Genomic DNA, 23,685 nt, shown 5'->3' with positions numbered 1-23,685 from the left:
AAGCAACCGAAGAAGAAAAGATGGTTACTCACCTTCGTAACTGTTGTTCTTTGAGATGAGTTACTCATAGCCATTCCAAACCCGCCCTCTGTCTGAGTAGCCAGCAAGAAGGAACTGAGGGGGCGCTGGTTCGACTGGGGTATATATCTGGCGCCGGAAGGATGCCACTCCAGGGAGAGCCTCAGCCGACCCACCAAGTGTTGCTAGGGTAAAAATCTCTCGACTATTGTGCATGCAGTACACACATACCTAATTGGAATGGATATGAGCAACATATCTCGAAGAGCAACAGTTACAAAGATGAGTAACTGTCTTATACAGTGGCTCTGAACCTTTCCAGACTATGCACCCCTTTCAGGAGTCTTCGTCTTGCATATGCCCTACTTTCACCTCACTTAAAAACTATTTGCTTACAAAATCAATCATACCAAAGTGTCATAGCAGACTGTCATTTTTACCATATAAATTATAAAATAAAATCAACTGGAATATAAATATTGTACTTACATTTCAGTGAACAGTATATAGAGCAGTATAAACAAGCTATTGTCTGTATGAAATTTTAGTTTGTACTGACTTGGCTAGAGCTTTTTATGTACCCTGTGTGACAAAGTTCCTCCTCTACCTTGGTGGGTCCTGCGCTTATTGGCAGATTTGCTCACCTCAATGAGTTTCTCCTCTGGTGGGGGTTCTCTGGTGGAACCCACAGTCTGGGTCAGCTCCTCCTGTGTCTGATCAGGAGTTGCGAGGTTTAGGGGGAACCCGGGCCCGCCCGCCCTCTACTCTGGATTCCAGCCCAGGGCCCTGTGGATTGCAGCTGTCTATAGTGCCTCCAGTAACAGCTGCATGACAGCTACAACTCCCTGGGCTACTTCCCCATGGCCTCCTCCAAACACCTTCTTTATCCTCATCACAGGACCTTCCTCCTGCTGTCTGATAATGCTTGATTGTCTGATAATTCTTCAATCCTCCAGTAGCACACCCTCTCAGTCTCAGCTCCTTGTGCCTCTTGCTCCCAGCTCCTCACACATGCTCCTTCTCCTCTGGCTCCTCCCTGCCAGACTGGAGTGAGCTCCTTTTTAAACCCAGGTGCTCTGATTAGCCTGCCTTGATTGGCTGCAGGTGTTCTAATCAAAGTAGCTATCTCCACTGCCTTAATTGGTCCCAGGTGCCTTGATTAACCTGGAGCAACTGCCATTTGGTTACCACGGTACCAGGGATTTGTTTAGCCTGGGGCTAACACACCTGTTCCTCACTACTTTACTGTAGCCATCTGGCCTTGCCCCATCACACCTGTTGTAAATCTAGCCAAACATCTAGATGAGTTGATGTACCCCCTGGAAGATCGCTATGTATCCCCGGGGTACATAGACCCCTGGCTGAAAACCACAGATTTAATATACCAAAAACTCTTAGGCTGCAATTGTACCATCCTGCTAGTAATGCTGTAATGATTCAAAATTACCTAGGTCAGGTCACTAAGCCTGCTCTCATTGTACCTAGGCAGCACTTGATTCTTTCTTTCAAGGGGAAAAATCAACCGTGAGCCATTTCAAGGTTTTAAATTAGCTGCATTAGCCTCTAATCAAGAGAGCTGCAAAACCTTACAGTTGCTGCCTTTCCCCAAGCAACAGGTATCCAAGCAGCGAAACTGAGATCCAAGCAAGAAGCTTGGTTTAGGCTTGACTCAGTGATTGGCCCAATTAGCTAGCCAGATGGACCTCTGGAGGAAGAAACCAGCTCTGTTTCTCCTTACCATCCCCAGACCCCAGTTACTAGCCTAAGTGGTTAAAAGAGCTATGCAGGGATAGAATTTGGCAACATTCTCCATTATGCTGAAGCTAGTGTTGGGTGGTGGGCAATGAACCCATGCCAACTGACCCAAACCACAGAGGTTATCAAGAGTGGAGCTGAGCCCCCAGTTCATCATGTTCAGCTCCTTCCCTTCACGTGCAGCAGCAAAATGAGCTAGAAGACAGCTCTTCCCATGAGATGTGAAGGAAAACCTCCTAGCATGCTGCAGAAGCCATCAAACAGTAGGAGACAGTATAGAGCATATATCTTGGGGGATGAAGAAAAGGTGAAATGTGGAAAGGGAAGAGAAAAAAGGGAAAAGCAAGCAAGCAACAGAAAGGGAGAAGAAATACAGCACAGCAGGACAGAAGATGGTGGGGGGGAGAGGGGAGAACAGTAAGAAGAGATACAAAGAAATTCAAGTATAGGTTAGATTAGACGGCCTCTTTCCTCTAAAAATATTCTCAGAAGAGTATAGAGGATGGAGCCAAAGAAAAGAAGGGGGGAAACGTGGATTATTTAATTTTGGAGCAGAAATTCTCTCTCTGTTCAGTTTAGCTACCAATCTACTTAATTATCACTAGTAAGCGGACAGGTATCTGAAAGAACCTGAAACATCGCCTCTTTTTAAACATTAGAACCATCCTCCTTTTGGAAGGGTGTGAGAGGAAGAAGTCCCTCAAAGACAAAAATGAAATCAAAAGCCTGGATAAAAAACAAAACTTTGCGAAGGCAAGTGTATCTACAGAAATACCCTGTGACTGACCAAAACCCACATTAAAAGTCACAGGTCCAGATCTTCAGCTGGTGTAAATCAACACAGTTCCACTGCATTTCTAGTTGACTGTGCTGATTTATACCCACTGAGGGTCCAGCCCAGAGTAAAAAATCAATGTGTGCAGACATGATTCCTGGAAGAGTGAAAAATCAGCACAAGATCAGTTTACCATGCACTGCAGGACACGTTATTTCTTCAATTTCAGTGGAAATATCGGCCACATTCTGCTTCATTATCTAAGGCTTTTTGACTTAACATCTCTCCATATATAGAATCATGGAATCATAGGACTGGAAAGGATCTCGAGAAGTCGTCTAGTCCAGGCCCCTGCACTCAAGACAGGATAGAGTGTTATCTGGACCATTCCTGCGTTTGTCTAACCCTGCTCTTAAAAAATCTCCAAGGATGGAAATTCCACAACCTCCCTAGGCAATTTATTCCAGTGCTTAACCATTCTGACAGTTAGGAAGCTTTTCCTAACATCCAACCTCAACCTCTCTTGCTGCAATTTAAGCCCATTGCTTCTTGTTCTATCCTCAGAGGTTAAGAATAATGATTTTTCTCCCTTCTCCTTGTAACAACCTTTTACGTACTTGAAAACGGTAATCATGTCCCCTCTCCATCTTCTCTTTTCCAGACTAAACAAACCCACTTTTTCAATCTTCCCACACAGATCATGTTTTCTAGACCTCTAATCTTTTTAGTTGCTCTTCTCTGGACTTACTCCAATTTGTCCACATTTTTCCTGAAATGTGATGCCCAGAACTGGACACAATACTCCAGTTGAGGCCTAATCAGTGTGGAGTAGAGCGGAAGAATTACTTTTAGTGTCTTGCTTACAATACTCCTGCTAATACATCCCAGAATGATGTTTGATTTTTTTGCAACAGTGTTTACGTTTGACTCATATTTAGTTTGGTCCACTATGACACCCCAGACCTCTTCTGCATTACTCCTTCCTAGATAGTCATTCCTGATGTTAGTTGCAATCTGATTTTTCCCTTCCTACAGAGTACTTTGCTAATCTTGTTGAAAATTCATCCTATACTTAGACCCATTTCTCTCTAGTTCGAGGGGTAGGCAACCTAGGCACGGATGCCGAAAGGTGGCAGCTTCAGCTATTTTCAGTGGCACTCACACTTCCCAGGTCCTGGGCCACCGTCTGGGGAGGGGGTCTTGCGATTTTAATTTATTTAAATGAAGCTTCTCGAAACATTTTTAAAACCTTATTTCACTTTTACATACAACTAATAGTTTAGTTTAATTATAATTCAGACTACAGAAAAGAAGAGCCTTCAAAACATTAAACATGTCATTACTGGCAACATCGAAACCATTAAATTAGAAGTGATAACATGAAGACTTGGCACACCACTTCGTAGAAAGTGTTGCCGACCCCTCCTTTTATTGTCCAGATCATTCTCCAAAATGCTATTCCACAAAGCTCTTGCAACCCCTCCAGCTTGTATATCAGCAACTTTGTAAGTGATACTCTCTAAACCATTAAGATCTCTAATCATTGATGGAAGTGATATTGAACAGAACCAGACCCAGAACTGATCTGCACGTCCCACTTGTTATGTTCCTTCCACATGCTGTGAATCCACTGATTAATTTACTCTTCTCGGGAACAGTTTTACAACAGTTTGCACCCCACCTTATAGTAGCTCATCTAGGTTGCATTTCCCTATACATACAGCTCCTCAAATAACATCAACCTCCCTAAACCACATTAGATTTGCGTGTTATGGGTTGTTGTGAGTAATATAAAATCGATTCCGTATACTCTGCATTCTCATCTACCATGAGTGCAGCATTCCTCTCCAGTAATCTATTACTTAGATGTATAAACATTCCTCCACTTTCTCCAGCCAAGAATCCAAGTTGAATTCCCTCTCAGCTACAGCTCTCATAAAAAATAAACAAGTTACATTTGAACACAGCACTAATTAGTTATGTATTAATTAAGAATCAGGATTTTCTGACAGAAACATGAAGCCAAATCATTCCTAGTGTAAACAAGACAGAGGTACTGTAGGAAGACATTTGGCCCAAGTGACCAGTCAACACCAGGATAGATATACGACTTCACCAGAGAGTGAGCTACTCAATCATAAGAAACAGGGGGGATGGGGAGGTAGGCAGGGACTGCCAGAGACGTCCTGTGCACTAGCTTTGGGAGTACTCTGTCCTTCACACATCCCGCCCCCCCCCCGTCAGCTCCATGGCTGCATTGGCTACAATGGTTGACCAAGGCAGCCCCCAGACATGCAGCTTCCAGGTTCCCCTTTTTAGTGGAGCTTTCGCACCTAGTGGCTCTTGTAAAAATGTCGAGGTTCGCCTGAAATTGCAGGTCCTCTCCTTCGGGTAACCGTGATGAGGACCAGAAGAAAACAAGGGCAGCGGGGGAAGCGCGGAGGAAAGTTAAACAGCTCTATCCCAGAGAGCTTGAAATTCCACAAAACCAGGGCTCTGGAGCTTATTGTGCTCAGCAGGTAGTACACCTATTGGAACTTTCTTTTCCTATGGGGCCTACAGGATATGGGTTTTCCCTCTGCACACCTCCTAAGGTGTGTAGCTAGAAGAGATCTCTCGAAGACTAATGGATTAAAAATGTTCTAGCATAGCTCCTACTTCAAGAAATAAAGCAGTACATGTCCTCTGAACTGAAATGAAAAAACTTAGAACTGTTGGAATTCACAATCAATCCTGATCGTCTATACAGGTGGAAAAACAAAAACAAAAAAACCGTGCCAAAGACTCTTGGTCCTCAACAGTGCAAAGAAATACGCACAAATTTTTTTTTAAAGAGTAAGCTTTCAGGCCATGTCTACACACGGGGATAATATCGAATAGCCTAAAATGGTTTATAAACTGATAATTATAATCGAATTCCATGTCGTCCACACAGCACAGTATATTGGCATTTGTGCGTCCATGCTCGAGGTGCTAACGCGATTCTGAAGCGTTGCATATGGGGTAGCACTTCCGTAGCTATCCCATAGTCCCGCCAGTCTCCCCCACCTCTTGGAAATTCGAGGGTTGAATCTTAATTGTCCGGGGGTTTCTGGTAAATGTCATCACTCATTCCTTCCTCAGCGAGAACATCACGCTGACTAGATCCTTTCGCGCCTGTTTTCCCTGGATTTGCCCCGGCAGACGCCATAGGCACGGCAACCATGGAGCCCGTCAGCTTTTTTTTTCCAGACCGTATGTGTAACTGGATGCCGCGACAGAGAGTGCGATAACTTCCACAACTACACAGCACATTCACTTGCTTTGCAAGAAGCAAGAAGACGGTTACCGTCGTTCTGACCATCTACTGCAGAGTAAACTGTGCAAATCGAGATATGTTATCTCTCCCTTCTCGTACTCGTCCCTGCTATCATGAGGCCCCTGGCTCAAAAATTTTTGAAAGCAAAAATGGGATTGACTCACTTGGGGATCTGATCCAATCCTCTCCCTTATGGTTTCTAAAAATAGAGTCGCCGCTAGAATACAGAGGCAAGTGTATTAGAGATCCAGTGTATCAGAGAGCACAGCTACTTCCGTGCAGTATTCACAGGGGTGCCCCTGCAACAACCGCTACCCGTTGCTTCCTCCTCCCCCCAACCTTACACTGGGCTAAACGTGCAGTGTCCCACCTCACATTTGTGTCATGAAGTTATAAAAGAAGCAACGAAAAAGAAAACAGAGACTTGGAGGCAGCCCTCCGGCTATTGACAGTCAGGGCAATTAACGGAATCTTTTCTTACACTGAAAGGGAGGGGGGCTGAACCCCCCACTTGCTATCGATGAAAGTAGCTTATTAGCCGTCTGTCCTATCTACTGGAGTAACCAGGAATCATTCCCATCATATATTATGCAATCTATCAAGCAAGGGTTCTCCGAGAGTGGCAGTTCCTACACACCGTCTACCGACCGGGGAGGGAGAGGGAAAGGAGCGGGATACTGCTCTTTCTAACTGCTGTAATCATCGCGTCTACCAGAGCATTCAGTACACATAGGTTGACATTGAAAGTTAGTCAAGGAAAGATTTCTTTCCCTTTCTTTCTGGTGGGGGGGGGCGGGGAAGAACTGAGAAGCGTTCCCGAACCACGCCAAACACGTGTTTGAACCTACACACTGGGCAGCTCAGCAAAAGAATGAAACACTTTTCAGAGAATTGCGGGACTGTGGATCGCTGAAGTCTCGTACCTCCATCACCCGTCCATGAGCGTCCTCATTGAGCTCGGCTTCTCCGTAACGCTTTCACGCAGCGCTGTGTATCCTGGAGGTTTTTTTTAAAACGCTTGGCATTCGTGTTCTGTAACGAGAATCTGATACAACAGAATTTGTCCTCCCCATACAGCGATTCAGGTCTAGTATCTCTCCCATACGGTCCATGCATGCTGAAGCCTCTTTTTGGATTTGAGACTTGCATTGCCAAACCCGTGCTGATCTAGAGCTCCACGCTGGGGTAAGCAGAAATGTAATTCAATAAGTTCGCGGGTTCCCTTTAACCTGCCCGCTTCATTCCGAAGTTTTCAGATTGCTGAACCAGAGCGGTCAGTTGCATTCTGTGGATACCGCCCGCAAGGCCATCAAACGTCGATTTCGTCCACACTAACTGTACTCCTGAATTGTTAAATCGAATTTAGTGCTATTGCCTCTCGTCGGGGTGGAGTACAGAAATCGATTTAAAGAGCCCTTTATATCGATATAAAGGGCGTTGTAGTGTGGACGGGTACAGCGTTAAATCGATTTAACACTCTTTAAATCGATTTAAACGCGTAGTGTAGACCAGGCCTCTGTGACAGCACAACAACCCTGCTGTTAACGGTGAAACTTACTCCTGCGCAGAGGGCCAGCATAAAGGCCTTTGTAACACTTACACTTTCAAAATTCAGCTTACATGGGAGAGAGAGGATAGCTCAGTGGTTTGAGCATTAGCCTGCTAAACCCAGAGTTGTGAGTTCAATCCTTGAGGGGGCCACTTAGGGATCTGGGGCAAAATATCAGTACTTGGTCCTGTTAGTGAGGGCAGGGGGCTGGACTCAATGACCTTCCAAGGTCCCTTCCAGTTCTAGGAGATAGGTATATCTCCAATTATTATAGGCCTTGTGCTGGTCCTCTACAGAGAGGTAAGTTTCACCCAAAATTCAGATCTTACAAGCATTTATCATCAAAAGCTGGTTAATATCCACCATGCAAATCAGACATTCAACTTCTGTTTTTTTAAAGCAGACCTGTTTCCATTTATTATAAACTTTAGCTCTCTATGGTTTTGTTTTGGAGAGTTAATTTGTAATAACATTTGAAGCTGTATTTATAGTGCACGTGTTTTCCTTTTGCAGTTCTAAGGCTTGGCTAACATCTGATGTGAGTTTCAACAACAGGGAAGATCCGTTAGTAACGCACAGGTAATCTGTGCTTCAAAGATATCTAGAGACCATTTTGCAAACCATGTAGCTAATCAACTGTTTTTATCTGAAACTTCCTTTGAAGCATCTGATAAAGAGAATTCTGGGACACATCTGAACTTTTGATGAGTCAGCTGGTGTGGCTCAGCAGGAAACAACAAAGTCAATAATCTGGAGCCAAAGGAGTAAAATGGTAGCAGCTGGCACCTTCAAGAGTTCCATGGCTCTTTGCCTGCAGTTAGTTAATGGCTACTATTGGTTGGATAATGGATCAACTTTTTTTTATTTCTCTTGATCAGCTAGCTACTTACTGCCAACCTGTTTTAGAGCACATGGCTCTGACTTGCCTGATTAGATTGGGGTTAACTCACCACAATTGAGATATATGTAAATAAAAGTTCCTACACCTGAACCAACAGACCATAAATTCAATAAATGAGCAGATAAGCATGTGAAAGGCCCAGCAGAAATAAGAATTTACAGAGTGCAAGAGGGTGCACCACACAGGTATCTGTGAGATATGAGGCAAGAGAAACATCAAACTGTTGTGATGACATGAAACCTAAATGTTGGTGGATTGTCTGGGGAGATCCCGAGATTCTCTAGATCAGTGGTCCCCAACCTTTTCGTCCGGCGGGCGCCAGACGAAGAACCATGGCGGTGGTAGAGCACCTGCCAAAGTGCTGCCAAATTTCTGCAGCATTTCGGCAGCGATGCCTCTCAATGACACCGCTTGTCAGTGGCAAGCGGCGTCATTGACAGGCGTTGCTGTTGAAGTCCTACCAAAATTCGGCGGCATTTTGGTGGATGATCCACTGCCGGCCAGGACGCGGGTGCATTTAGAGGCCCTTGCAGGAGCCATGGTGCCAGAGGGCACCACGTTGGGGACTCCTGCTCTAGATCTTCATATATCACACTATTAATAAAGGAATATTTTAATAGCTTGGGCTAGCAACCTATCATGGCAGGATTGGGTACACAAAGTTTTGGCAACTTGGGTATGAAACTGCTTAAGGTTCATATCTCTGTGAAAGGTGGGAGGAGGTTGGTTTGGGTAGAACATTTTCACAAAGAGAAATACCCTCCTTAGAGACGCAACTTTCCCTCTAATTTCTCCTGCAGTCAGGGCCGGTGCAATCATTTAGGCGACCTAGGCGGTCGCCTAGGACACTGAGATTTGGGGGACACCATTTTCTTCGGCAGCGACTGCAGTGGCCGGATCTTTGACCCTGGTCACTGCTGGCATTTAGGCGGAGGGAGCTGGGGCAGGGGAGCGCAGGGAGGGCCACTTGCAGCAAGTAAGGGTGGGGGCGGCATGCAGGGGAACTCCCCGCCCCAGCTCACCCCTGCCCCACGTCCTCCCTGAGCAGGCCATGGCTGCTTCATTTCTCCCACCTCCTAGGCTTGCAGTGCCTAAGCTGATTGGCACTGCAAGCCTGGGAGGTGGAAGAAGTGAAGCAGCCACGGCATGTTCGGGGAGGAGGCGGGGCAGGGGTGAAGGGGGAGTGTCTCAGGGTGGAGAGCTGCCGCAAGGGGGGCACTTCAGGGGGGGCGCAAGGTGGAAGTTTCGCACCCTAGGCAAAACATCCTTGCACCAGGCCTGCCTGCAGTAGTTCCTGCCTCTCCCTTAACCATGACAACAAGCTCAGCAATACAAACTATACATCAGCAAGTTGCCTCCACGTTGTTCTCCGCGTATGTAACTATGTTTTTGCTTATGAGGAACCATCCAAGACACCCCATAAGCCAAAATGTGATGTTGCATTCTAAATGTCACAGGAAGAAGACAACAAAGAAGAAGATGAGGCATTTGAGCTCAGTCCAGAGGCAGCTGGTTTTGGCAGGAAATGGTGTACAGACAAGCTGATGTGGGTAATCATGAGAAAAGCTAGCAGGCAGGTAATGGGGAAGGAAGGAAGGAAGGAAGAGTGGGAGAGAAGAAGAAGTGGGAGAGCGTGACAGACATCTAGTAGGTGAATTATGACAAAAACCAAGAGATCACAACTTTCATTATAACTAGCTGGGACAGTCCCTTTAAACTGTGACATTTCTGGTAAATCAGGGTATCTGCTCATCTAAGAGATTATCATCATGAATGATGTGTAGACCTTAGGACCTGCCCAACACTGAGCCCAATTTTGCAAACCGTACTCACACTGGGTAATACTGTGAATGATCCCAATTAACTAAGCAGGGCTACAGAATCAGGTCTATTTAAATAAGGACAGCTAAAAGCTCTATCTTGTTCCTCTAGAAGTAAAGCGCAAAATCCTCACTGGAGGAAGATTAAGCCCTAGACGTCAGATCCAAATTTAAAAGTAAATATCCTTTGAATTTTAGGGATCACTGTGTTTACCAGTTACTATGGTCATTAGCATCATCTGTATTTTACTTCTCTAATATCAAGAGAATGGGTTTGTACCAACAGCTCTTGTAAAATTCCTATTAGTTCACAGTGGCTTTTAGATCACACACGCACACAGCTTGATTCTGATTTCCTGGTGAAGTAAACTGGGGATAACTCCATTGAAGTTTATATTAGTAACTTCATTAAGTTAATAAACTTCAGTAATCAGGCTCATAGAGTACATTTTGTCATTTAAATACTTTGTTTTTATTTCTGCAGAAAATGTGTGTAAGTAGTGGTTATAGTAGTCCTGCAGAAAAGTCGTCAAGATAGAGGACCATAATTATGGTCAGAACAAGTTACTATTAAAGTGACAGTAGTTGCAGGGGGGCTCTATTTATTCTCAAGTTACCTCACATAAGTGATTATTGAATCAATAAGGCAACTCTGAAGATGCAATGCTCCTTGAATAAATTTACTTCACTGTTAAAACAATTTAAGAAACATAGTAACTGGTAAACACAGTGATCCCTAAACACTACAGGTATGTCTACTCTGCAGCTGGAAGGTGTGATTCCCAGTACAGTAAGACAGTTTTGCACTAGCTCTGCTCGAGCTAGAACTCTAAAAATAGTAGTGTGGATGTTGCAGCACCGACAGCAAATCAAGCTAGCCACTTGAACTCGGACGAGCTTGGACTCAGGCAGTTAGCCCAAGTCACTGTCCTCATGGCAACAGCCACACTGCTAGATTTTGCTCACTACCTGGAGCAGAGCTAGCACAACTCTGTCTACCCACCCTGGTAATCACACCTTGTTGCTGCAGTGCAGACATTCCCTTAGATTTTATTTTATGGAAGCTCTCCAGCCTGTTATGCAAGAGGTTAGACTAAGTGGTCCTTCTGGCCTTAGAACAGGGGTGGGCAAACTACGGCTCTTGAGCCAGATCCAGCGTGCTAGCCATTTTAATCTGGCCCTCGAACCCCCACTGGGGAGCAGTGTCTGGGGCTTGCCCCGCTCCAGTGGGGGAGCAGGGTCGGGGGCTACTCCCAGAAGCAGAAGCATGGCCCCACTCTGGCTCCTACGTGTAGAGGTAGCCAGAGGGCTCCACTCTGCACGCTGCCTCCTCCCCAAGCGCTGCCTCCTGCAGCTCCCGTTGGCCGGGAATCAGAGGCAGCAGGAGCTGCAGGAGCAGTGCCTGTGGACAGTGCAGTGTGCAGAGCCAGAGAAGGGACATGGCGCTGCTTCTGGGAGCCACTTGAGGCAAGTGCCACCCGGAGCCTGCACCCTGGAACCTCTTCCCAGCCCCACCATCCTGCCCCCCAAAATCTCTCATCCCCAACCCCACCCCAGAGCCCACGCCCCCAGATGGAGCCCTCACCTCCCCACGCCCAAACCCCTGCCCCAGCACTGATCCCCCTCCTGCCCTCCAAACCCCACGATTCCAGCCCAGAACACCCTCCTGTACCCCAAACCCCTCATCCTTACTCCAGAGCCCACACCCCCAGCTGGAGCCCTGACCCTGCCTCTGCACCCCACTCTCCCACCCCAGCCCAACGCCCGCTCCCACACCCTCAACTCATTTCTGGCCCCACACCAGAGCCTGCACCCCCAACCAGAGCCCTCACCCTGCCCCTCGCATCCCAACCCCAATTTTGTGAGCATTTATGGCCCACCACACAATTTCTATTCCCAGATGTGGCCCTTGGGCCAAAAAGTTTGCCCACCTTGCCTTATAATCTATAGGCACAAGAGATTAGATACATATCTCAAAAAGGTGGGTAAATATTAACCATATGTGCACAGATAGGGAACAGGGAGGCACACAGAGGTTAAAGCCCAATTTTTTCAGAGCGGCTGCTGATTCCGGATCTCTCAGTTTTTAGATAGCCAGCCTGAGATTGCCTGAAAAGCAAACACAGGCCTTCTGAGCAGCAGGAGCTCCTACTGTAGTGAGGAGTGCCGATTACTTCTGAAGTTATGATTCAAGAGGTTTCAAATGGGCACCCAAAAATTGAGGCACTCAAAATCAGTGGCCACTTTTTGACCTAAATGACTTACCTAACATCGTATATTGAGTCAGTGGCAGAACAGAGTAAATCTCAAGACTTTTGTCTCCCAATCCTGTCCGCTGGCCTACATTGAGATGTACTGAAGATAACCTATAATACTGTGCTTTAAACACTCAATCTCCTTCTGCAAAAGCTTTTTCAATTAATACTAACAAGTTTGTTCCCATCATCTTACAGTAGAGGGAAGGGAAAACCCAAATGCTGTTAATAAGTAAAATATCGCAAAACATTTAACAGCTCAAAGTGGAAAAGACGCTCGTAAATGAAGGCATGGTTTTTAGAACTGAAAAAAACATGTTTTCAGATCTGCAATAGCAGATAAAAATCAGTCTTTTGAGTATACAAAGAATACTAATTACGTAAAGAAACCCTTCTTTGTTCATCCTTAAAGATCAGTCTTTAAAGAGTGACTATGGTTAGGAAAAAAAAGTTACAGTGTGTGCAGGCATCTCTATATTTATTCCCTTGCACGGACTTCCATGCCATATTTGCTGAATTTACAAGTTAAAACATTTTTTCCTAGCTATGGCCATACTGTAAGCCCTGAAATTAGAAGAGGTTGAGATTTTTATCGTGGTGCATAATACAGAATCTAGCTAAACAATTAGTTATGCTGACTCAGCTCTCTTGATGGTAATATCTCAGAAATTCAAGGAGGTTTAGTACAGAGGAGACAGAAATAATATGGCCCAAATTCATCTTCTCCCTACCCCAGGATGGGTGCATGAAAGGCAGAAGAAACAGTAAATTCCACTGTAGGGCAGGAGAGTCAGGGCAAACTGCAGAGCCCCTGTACAGAGGGGATCTATACTCAGGTCAGCATGGGCTTCATCTGCAGTAACAAAGAGAATGGTTCTAGAGACATAGATACACCAGTCAACCTTGCACCTGGTGGAGGATGGCACTAGTCATAGAACAGTTCTGCTCCATGTTATGGGATGAGGTGAATATTCTATCTCACTCTGGCTGCAAATAACCCCTGAGCAAAGCCTGCTTACTTGGGATTCACACTGAGAATTTCTAACATTAGATACTACTTTAAGAAGGGAGTAATGAAGCACTAGTTTTACAAATTTTAAAAACTACATTCTAAAAGTAACAACTATATATGGGAAAATTCCTGCTCGTCACTGACTTGCTCACTCTGTTTCACATAAGGTACTGCAACACATTCCAGCATGTAACATAGCGTGTTGATCGGAGAACCACTAGAGCAGGGGTTCTCAAACTTGGTTTGCAGCTTGTTTAGGGTAAGGCCCTGGTGGGACATGAGATGCTTTGTTTACCTAAGCATCCACAAGTACGGCTGCTTGCAGCTTGCACTGGCTGCGAATGGCGAACCACAGCCACTGGGAGCCTCAAGCGGCCATACCTGCTGATGCTCAGGTAAACAAAGTGTCTTGGGGCCCGCCAGGGGCTTACCCTAAACAAGCCGCAAACCAAGTTTGGGAACCCTTGCACTAGAGTGTTCAAGGTACATTGAAGTAATATGGGGAGGGACACAGATCCTTGCTTCTCACCCCCAGATCTCTATTTCACACCATCTTTGCCATTCACACCCCACTTCCTGCCTTGTCAAGATTCACAAATATAAAACATTGTACATTTCATTCATTATTTGCTTTTATTATTTTCCGGTGTGAAGTTACCAGAAAATGTGGCTCTGTGTAAACCCTCAATTCTTCCATATCCTCCTTGCTGATTCAAGTCATTATACCCTTGTTTGAAAAGGCATTCATCTGACTCCAAAGTGAGGGCATTTCAAAGCTAAAAGGAACTAGCAGAAAGTATTCTGCATTAAAGAGAGACATAATGCCACAAGGGGAAGCTGCTGTATGCACCAACCCTTACAAGACTGAAGTGGGCCACCTCCTTCTGCAGCTGGTCAATTCTACAAACTGAGGAGGAGATGGGAGGACAAAGCAATTGCCCTGCTGCCTCCACACAAGAAACCACAAAGACTGTAACTATGGCTGGTTTCTCCCCTTACTTTTACAACCCTGAATACTCAGCCACATCATGTCCTAAGTTATTAACAATTAATAGTCAGAGCTGGATGAAAAGCAGTATGAAGTCTTCACAACAAATTTCATTTAAAAATTTTACCCATTTTTTTCACTGAAATTGAAAATTGATGAAAAATTGTCAATACTGCACATTTTAGAATGCATCAGCCAACTCTATTAATAAATAATAATTATGATGAACAGTAAACACTTAAATTCTGACTTTCTACCAATATCTGCTCCTTTCTCATATCAAGTTTCTTGCTCCCCTAACTATCCTGTAAGTTGTTCTACGTGGAACCACATTGACTTCAATGGGGTTCACACGAACAGAGCTCATTGGAAGATTGAGGCCTAAGATTGTACGTTCTTTGGGGAAGGAACCATATCTTTTACGGGTATATGTGAGCCACTTAGCATATTTAAGGATATTTGACTAATAAATATATTATAATGATAATCTCTATCCAATCCAATGGTTGTAAAGTTTAATAAGCACTCGGGCCTTAGTTCAGCAAGATAGCGAAACCCATGAATAGTCCTATTGACTTCAGAAGGGCTACTTTCACACTTTAAGTTAGGCATGTGCTTAAGTATCTTGCCAAACCAGGGCCTTGGAGTCAGATTTATCAAGAGAGTAGGCACATCACTTTGAGTTAACTGCACAAGCACCCAGCTCAGCCTGAGTCTGCTCAGGCCCTGAAAACAACTACCACACAATGGATGTTCTCAGAGGCTTCATGCTGGTACCCAGCATAGTCACTTCTATGCTAATATGGTATCACCTGCTTAGTATTACAGCAGTTCCTGGTGTCCCCAGTCAAGACTGCACTAAGCACTCCACCATGAATACATAATGGAACAGTTCGTGCCCTGATCAACTTATAATCTAATTAGACAGGCTAGATAAAAAGTGGAAAGAGAAGTGAAAGGACTTGCTCAAAGTCACATATAAGCTCAATGGTAGAACCAGAAGAGAATCTCAGGTTTCCTGAGTCCCAATTCGCTACCCTAGCCACACTAAACCTAAGCCCACATCACTGTAGGCTATGTCTACACTATATCTGGGAGCGAGCCTCCCAGCTCAGGTCCAAGACTTGTAGTAACAGGGCTTGTGCTAGCGCACTAATAGCAGCAGTGGAAACAGTGCTTTGACAGTGCTGCTCAGGGAGGAACCAGGCTTCAGAGCCAGAGCCCCATTGTTGACACAGCTATTTTTGTCTCTGCAAAGTCTGGGCCGGGAACCTCACTCCCAGACACAGCGTAGACATACTCCTAGTTCACTCACTGGATAAGCCTGTGACTTTGTTTCCACCCCAAGAAAAGCATTTTTCTTCCACTCCACTCCCAACCGACTTCTCTTTTCAGAATAAGCTGTGAGACACATTGGTGAAAAATGCCCAATAAATCTCAAAACAGACAACTTCTCTACCCTCCTCTTTTACCTTTTTTTAATCCATTCTTTCCTCCTCCTGACTTATTTTTCTGTTATCTCGTGCTTTCAAAGGAAAATACTCGTTTAAATGAGGGACATTTTAAATCACTTCCTCTAATTACAAAAAGAGAATACACCATTATATGCAGCCCACTGCTGCACAGAACAGCAAAACCACAGGAAAAAAACCACAGCCGTGCAGAACAGGGAAGGGACAAATATTGTTATAAACTTTCTCAGTCAAACTTTCTATTTGTAGTCCTAGTTGAAGAGTCTAATCTTCGCCCCGCTTGTTTTATGCATGGGAGTAGGACCATTGCTCTGTACCAGTATCCAAATCAGGAAGCCAAATACGTTCTTTATATGGACTGCTTTACCTTAAAAAAAATATTGAAGTAACATTCCCAAAATTCTTTTAATCTCTTCTTCAAATACCTCTTGCACTAAAGAAAAATAATACGTCCTTTTTATTGATTTTACCATTTCCACAAAAATGTTATTTAACAGTAAGAAATAAAGTTCAAAATCAAAATGCTGCTTCTGTTTTTCTGCAGATTGCCACCCTGTACTGCACACCAAGCGGAAACACCTGGTAAAACCACACAGCTGGTCTGGGTCTTAAGCAACTTGAAGAGCATGAAATGAGGTAAAAGAAATGACAGTGTGTTAATTCTTTCATTTGTACATCTGCAATGCTTATGAAATGGCGAGTACAGCTATAATATTGATCCAGTCATTTCCAAAGGTTTCCTCTCTCCTCCGCAACCGCAGAGCTCTCCATTGACTTCAACAGGAAGCAGGAGTGGGCTCAAACAAAGCACATGGCATAAAACTCCTGAAAACTGGTAAGATAAAGAGGGGAGAAGAAAAGGAGGCAATGGAAAATGAGTAGTGCTTCAGTAGTGGAAAGATAGATACTTAACTCAGTTAAAGAAGTTTAAACCTAAGTTATTTCTCTTTACATAGTGAAAACAGATAACTTCTTGGCATTTCTTGAAAACATTTACCATCTAATCAAGCTATATATCTAATTTAGTGGAGACATTGGTGTGGAACACAGTCTTTGAACAGAGATACACAGACAGGTAGTCACAAGCTACATCTTTTATTTCATAGATTTACCTGTACGCTTAGGACAGTTAACACGCAATTTAAGAAGTTACAAGGAACACATCATGGCCAAGCCTACATAGGGTGTAAATCCCGCTTCCACCTCCCTGCACAGCCTCTTCACATCTCTGCCACAAGAGTGTATGGGTTTGATAAACAAGGGCTGTCCCTAAGTACTTCTCTTGATTGGTGCAAAGTGGGCAGAAAGGAAATATGCACCAGCCAACATGATTGAGTCATGGGATGAAGGAAGAAATCTGCTATGGGTATGGGACAGTAGCAAATTACTACCCCGGGAACACTTTCAGGGACCATTTTCCCTGTGGTGCTCCTAGAGCCATGCTGCTATCTACCACCCCTTGCACAGGGTTAAAATATTTAAGTATAATCTAGCCATTAATGATTTTTCCGATAAGCTGCAGTATTTCATAAACCACTGCAAACAGTTCCCGAAAGAACATAGGATGATGTCTTGCTCTCTGGTATGAATTAACTTTTGATAAAATTTCATTTTAAAACCATGACTTAGAGATCTGGTAAAACAAACTGTTGGTAGATTTTTTTTTTTAAAAAAGGTAAACAGATGTAACAGTTTAAATTTCTGCCTGTGAAAAAATTAATGTACTGGAACAAACAAATTTCCCCCAAATTCTCAGGCAAAGTTGGAGGCTTGAAGCATTACCTGATTTAGTTTGTCACAGTTTCAAGGCTAACGTACTTTACCACGTATTCAGCCAGTCTATCAAGAATATAAGAATGGCCAGGTGATGCGATACCTCCAGTTGTAGTTCAGCTATCAATCATGAGGGAACTGACGTTAAGACAGAACTTTGCCTAATGTGCTAACAGGGGCCATGCACTTTGAGGAGATGATGATGTGCTTACTCTCTGGGGAAGCCAAACGGAGCCATCAGTGGGAAGTTCAGCCAATGTTGCATTAAGGGTGGCTACTAGCAGTTATCGAGAAGGAGTTTGTTGTGGTTTGCAGCTGTACTAATGGCATCAACTTAAGGTGAACTCTAATAACGGCTCAGAATTAAGACCAATAAAAATTCAGTAATCCAGAGTAATCTCCACTTCATCAGCACCTTGTTATTTTTCAGAGTCTTGGGTAAAATTCAGGCCAGTGAAGGAAAGCCTATTCTTTAAGACTCCCCAATGCTGAATATATTCATATAGAGATAGGCCAAGGTTTTTCAAAACCGGGTACCTAAATCTTTATTTTGTTGCATAAATAAAACGACATGATTTTGAAAAGCAGCAAGCACCCAGCAGCTTCCAATGAAGTAAAAGGAATTAAGAGAAATTGAATGACTTACTGTAATCTTACAAAAACTGTACAAGTGCAGGTGTCAGATAAGAGAATAACAAGAGAGACGAGGCACAATAAGTTACTGATTAGAGTAAATATACATATTGTTTAAGTATAAAGTTTTATCCCATTTATACCACATGTTTTCATATGCAGCTGGTAAGTCGTATATAGGCTTGGAAGGATTAGATTTTTAATCAGTAAATGTTGATTTCACTGTACGCATAAACTGACAAAAAATATTTCCATTGATAAAATCAAAATGTACAGACATGTAAAGAAAGAAAAACGGTGCTTGAGAAAATGCAGTGTTTTAGACACTTAAATTAGGCTTGTTATACGTGGACTAATGATTTCTTGATTTAAGAATATTTACTTAGTATATTTTGACATATATGTTGACAATTTGTGTTTGAATAGTTTATAAAGCTTCAAGTTCTTGAATCTCTGTCTATTGAGAATGTCTGACCCTCATCCCATAATTTTCACACTTGCGGAGAAAGACAGACAAAAAAGTCTTTAAAAAAAAAAACACCACTTAAAAATAAACATTGATGTTATCCACTGAAATTATTTAAAAAATATGGAATTCTGCCAACCCTACTCATACAGTTCCTCTTATTATTTATGGATTGCACCTTTTAGGACAGTGCACTTATAAGACAAAATTAACTGCAACATTTTCAGGGTAATGTCAAAGTACGGGAAATTGTCTCCTGGAAATCTGCCTAATTGAAAGTCTTCTGGTCTGACTACAGTAGTGTGATGCAATAATCATCTTATGGCTCTATCCCCCTAGTTTCAGTCATTAGAAAATATGCAGATTCATTGAAAGGAAATAAAATCTTAGTGATTGCAGTCAATAAAGGTATTACAAGAATGCAAGTAGCCACCCCAGAGTTAAAGTTTAAACATGGGTTCTCTTTAAAAACTTCTCTTAAAAAAAACAAAAAACCCACCAATATATACTGTGAAATCATCTTGAAAAAAAATCAAGATGTCAGTTCAGAACCTAGAGTAGAGTGTGTGGTGCAAATTTGAGTTAATTTGCTAAAAGGATTCAGATAGTGAGATATAGTGTCTTGTCATATCATTCTTTTGGGCATGGCATAAAATTAGCCTAAAGCTGCAAGAAATTAATTTTTGGAAATCCATTAATGCATTGTTAGATTTATTTTTTTTTTTTAAATTGTGGTTGTGCAACAGCAAGGCAGGAGAAACAGCTCAGTATCTCTATGTTGATCTCTGTCAACCAATACCAACTGCTCTGCACTTCACACTGTGGGACTGTAGGAAAGTGGGACTAGATTTAGAACTATAATGTGCAAAGAAAAAAAAGATTTTTTTTTTGCTAACAAGGGGTATAGTACTGTGATGTTTTGAGTTCCTATTGCCATGGCGCAGAGTTACAATGGTCTGGCTGCACTGCGTGCATAGCAGTACCTTAACCAGGCATTTCCTGTTTTTTTGTAAATCTCAAGCTTGTCTTTTTACGTAATGCTAACACTGTTTTCAGAGATGCATGGAGATATCTTAACTGAACATTTCTCGTTTTCTAATATTTGAGCATGGGTTTTGAAATCCCACATTCTAAAAGGGTGTCTGGGTGTGGCAAGCAGAGGTCACTGCTGAACAGCAACAATTTTAACGCCACCTTAACAAAAGGTTTTTTTGCAAGTAAATTTCAACACTCTGATTGTAACTACAAATACTCAGGAAGGAAAGGTGATCCATAAACTAAAGAGTTATAAGAAATACAACATTCTAGTTGTTCATTCCCTTTACGTCTCCGTCTCCACATATCTGCTTAAAAAAAAACAACAAAAAAAAAAAAACTCGTGCAGTGTGCCTACGTGAGTGAACTTCACCTAGCTAAATTACACAATTTCGTAAAGAGTAAAATAAGCAGTAATCCATAAGCAGTAATCCATATTAACCTGATGCATCAACTACAACAGGGTCGAATATCTTGTTACTATTTGTATTAGAGTTGAACCTAAGGGCTACAGTCCCATTGTGCTAGGCACAGCATAAACACATCAACTATGGCTACATGTAAAGAAAGCAGCACAATCCCCTCTTGATGGTACTATTTTTCTGTTTTCTCCCTCTTCTCTCCAGCATGTTTACTTATGTTCTGACCACTTAGCCCTGCCTTCTAAAAGGACATATTGAAGGTCTGACCATCTCTTTATTACTTCCACTCTTATTTCTGGGGGCATATTGGTCACTTGTGCCACAACAATGTGAAATACTAGTATTCCTCCAGATGAAGCTGTACAGTTCACCTGTCCAATAGGTATGGTCATTTTCTGGAGAAAGTTTGTACACTGGAGCCTTTCTGGTCTCAAAATGAGTAATAGCAACTAACAAAAAGGAAACAACACTAATTTTTCTCCTAGATAAAATCATTTCTGTGCATTCCGTTTTTTCTCAGTCAAATTTAACACACACAACAAAAAAGCACCATGAGAAAGCAAAAAACTTTTGATTACCCCTCTCTGGAAAATAACCAGTATCAACAAACTCTGTAGGGCTTCTTAATTGTGTGGCCAACACTCCTGATTTTATTGGGTCACAGTATTAGGTGTTTTTCTTAAAGTCCTAGCTTCTAGTGATGTGATTAGAAGAAAATCTCAGCTTTCGTTACAATCTTTCATTTCTAGTATACTCTTATTTACTATCAGTCTTTTATATAGTTCCCGTATTAAAGGTAGGATAGTTCAATCTAATGACTTTGACAAAATGCTAGGTTAACAAGTAACATTTTACTCAGCATACCGCTACCTAAATACGTGCTGCATTTCTATTCTTTCAGGTCTCAGAGTCCATTCCCCACCACAACTAGCTGGCTTCAGATCCAGTGTGCATCCCAGGCATGCAGAATGCTAAGATATGATATTTATCATGAAATTCACTAAAGCAGAACCCCATTTTTCACTATATTGCATGGGGGCTTTTTTCCACTTTTAAGAAATTTTATACACCTCTACCCCGATATAACGCATCCCAATATAACACGAATTCGGATACAACGGGGTAAAGCAGTGATCGGGGGGGGGGGGGGGTATGCACTCTGGCCGAGCAAAGCAAGTTCGATGTAACACAATTTCACCTATAACGCAGTAAGATTTTTTGACTTCTGAGGACAGCATTATATCAAAGTAAAAGTGTATATATAATGATTATTATAAAATAATAGTAGTAACAATAAGCTTAGCAAGTGTATTGGCATTTCATCGCATACACTTTTCTTCATATTATAATTTCCTCTTGTAGTATTTTTTTTCACCTCTTACCTTAATAGGCTTCTCAGCGCTCTGATCTCGTTTTCCTACATGGTTTCCCATGGCAAGCCACTCAGCTCTTCAGAAACTAAAATAAAAACAAAAACAAAACATATTTTTGAAAAATGAAACTTGGATTTCAAAAGAAATTTTGGAACTTTTAAAGTGATTTTTTCTCACACCTACCAAACGGCCTTTCTTGTGCTACAGTTATCAGTGACACAATATTTCTACAGTTCCAGGCTGGGATTTTCAAAGCAGCCGACATGAGTTTGATATCTAACTCCCATTATCTTTCAGGGTGCGGCCACACTCGGGGGGGTGGGGGGGAAGGGAAAGGTGTTTTCATACCTAACACAGGGTCACCAACATGGTTAAATCCTAGTCAAGATAAGGCAGTTATAGTTTTCACCTGTGATAGCATGTTGATGGAAAAAAGAAGTGAGCTCTTCAGGATTTACCTTGACCTGCTAACATGTTAAAACTATAACTGCCTTGCTTGACCTCTCAACTTTGACTGGAAAGACATTCAGTAGGATTTTAACTCTTGTTAATTGCCATGTGTTAGCTAGTCTAAGGTAAGAACACTCCTAATAAAGACAAGACCTGAGTTGAGTGGCCTTATCTCTGAGATTACTGAGTGATTTGAAATGGGGTTGAATGTTTTGAATGTCTTGAGTCTCTCAATGCTGAACTACTCATTGGAATTATTTTTGCTCAGGATTTCCATTTTTAGTGGAAAAGAAGAATTGCTGAAAAGGATAACGATGTTACCAAAAAAAAAAAAAAAAAAAAAAAAAAAAAGGCCTTTCATTTCCAGAAGCATCTGAACCTTTGCAAAGATCTGAAGATTCTCAAGTCCTTCTGGATATCATAGCCCTGACTCTTTCCACCAATAGAACCCAAGCTCCTTCCCTTGTGTTGAAGCCATAGTAACTCCCAATCTGTTGGGCAAACTTGAGATGACTGGTACAGTCCCCAAAATGAACCCTCAGTAAATCTTCCCAGCTACAGTTTAAGGACCAGATTGTTCAGCACACAGCAGCTTCCACTGTTGCATTTGTGAACATGGGAGATATGAACTGTAGCTTACACAATACTCGATGACTTAAATCTTAATTTTAATTGAACTCCAGCTTCTAACCAATTATTTGCTTTGTTTATTCACTGTGTGCATTTGAACCTGAAAGCTTATCTTTCTCATAACAATATTTGTGGATCACAGGCCAATACCCAAAAAGACTAAGGGAAAATTAACTGTTTCTCCAAAATGTTCAGAGGCCACAACCAACCACAGAATGTTTTTATGTAAAACTGTTTAAAGCAGTGGTCTCTAACCTTTTTGTCTGCCAGGTGCCAGACGACGAGCCAGATGACGTGGCAGCGGACAAGCATCCACCGAAATTCCGCCAGTAGGCGTTGCCACTGAAATGCTGCCAACAAGCTGCATCATCCAGAGCCATCACTGCCGACATACCGCCAAAAATTGGCAGCATTTCGGCAGTGACGCCTCTGGATGATGCAGCTCATCAGTGGCATTTCCGCGGATGCTCATCCACCGGCCAGTACGCAGGTGCACTTAGATGCCCTGGCAGGTGCCATGGTGCCCACAGGCACCGCATTGGGGACCCCTGGTTTAAAGGATTTTTAAACGAAAATAAATAACTCAGACTTCAAGGTCAGATGAGACCATCAGAATCATCTAGTCCTGCATACTGTAGGCCACAGAACCTCACCCACCCTCCTGAAATAGACCCCTAACCTCTGGCCGAGTTACTGAAGTCTTCAAATCACGATTTAAAGACTTCAAGTTATAGAGAATCCACCATTACACTAGTACACATGGGATAAAAGGGAAGGTCCTTTCATGGACTGAGAATGAGTTAAAAGACAGGGAACAAAGGGTAGGAATTAATGGTAAATTCTCAGAATGGAGAGGGGTAATTAGTGGTGTTTCCCAAGGGTCAGTCCTAGGACCAATCCTATTCAACTTATTCATAAATGACCTGGGGAAAGGGGTAAACGGTGAGGCAGCAAAGTTCGCAGATGATACTAAACCGCTCAAGATAGTTAAGACCAAAGCAGACTGTGAAGAACTTCAAAAAGATCTCACAAAACTAAGTGATTGGGCAACAAAATGGCA

The 23,685-nt window shown here is 42.8% G+C and overlaps 1 protein-coding gene across 2 annotated transcripts in view; it reads right to left on the bottom strand.

Moving 5' to 3' along the window:
* MBP (myelin basic protein) overlaps positions 1 to 23,685 on the bottom strand; it is a 198,752-nt gene that overhangs the window by 140,672 nt on the left and 34,395 nt on the right. For both annotated transcript variants that reach the window (XM_032773290.2, XM_032773289.2), the window contains exon 2: positions 21,555 to 21,630. In XM_032773290.2, coding sequence (XP_032629181.1) covers positions 21,555 to 21,605 — 51 coding nt within the window. In that variant the 5' untranslated portion in view covers positions 21,606 to 21,630. The remainder of the gene's footprint in view (positions 1 to 21,554; positions 21,631 to 23,685) is intronic.

Source organism: Chelonoidis abingdonii, chromosome 2 (genome assembly GCF_003597395.2).
Source record: "Chelonoidis abingdonii isolate Lonesome George chromosome 2, CheloAbing_2.0, whole genome shotgun sequence".
Taxonomy (NCBI): Eukaryota; Metazoa; Chordata; order Testudines; family Testudinidae; genus Chelonoidis; species Chelonoidis abingdonii.
Note: the sequence above shows the minus strand (reverse complement) of the source record. Positions and strands in the feature narration are given on the sequence as shown.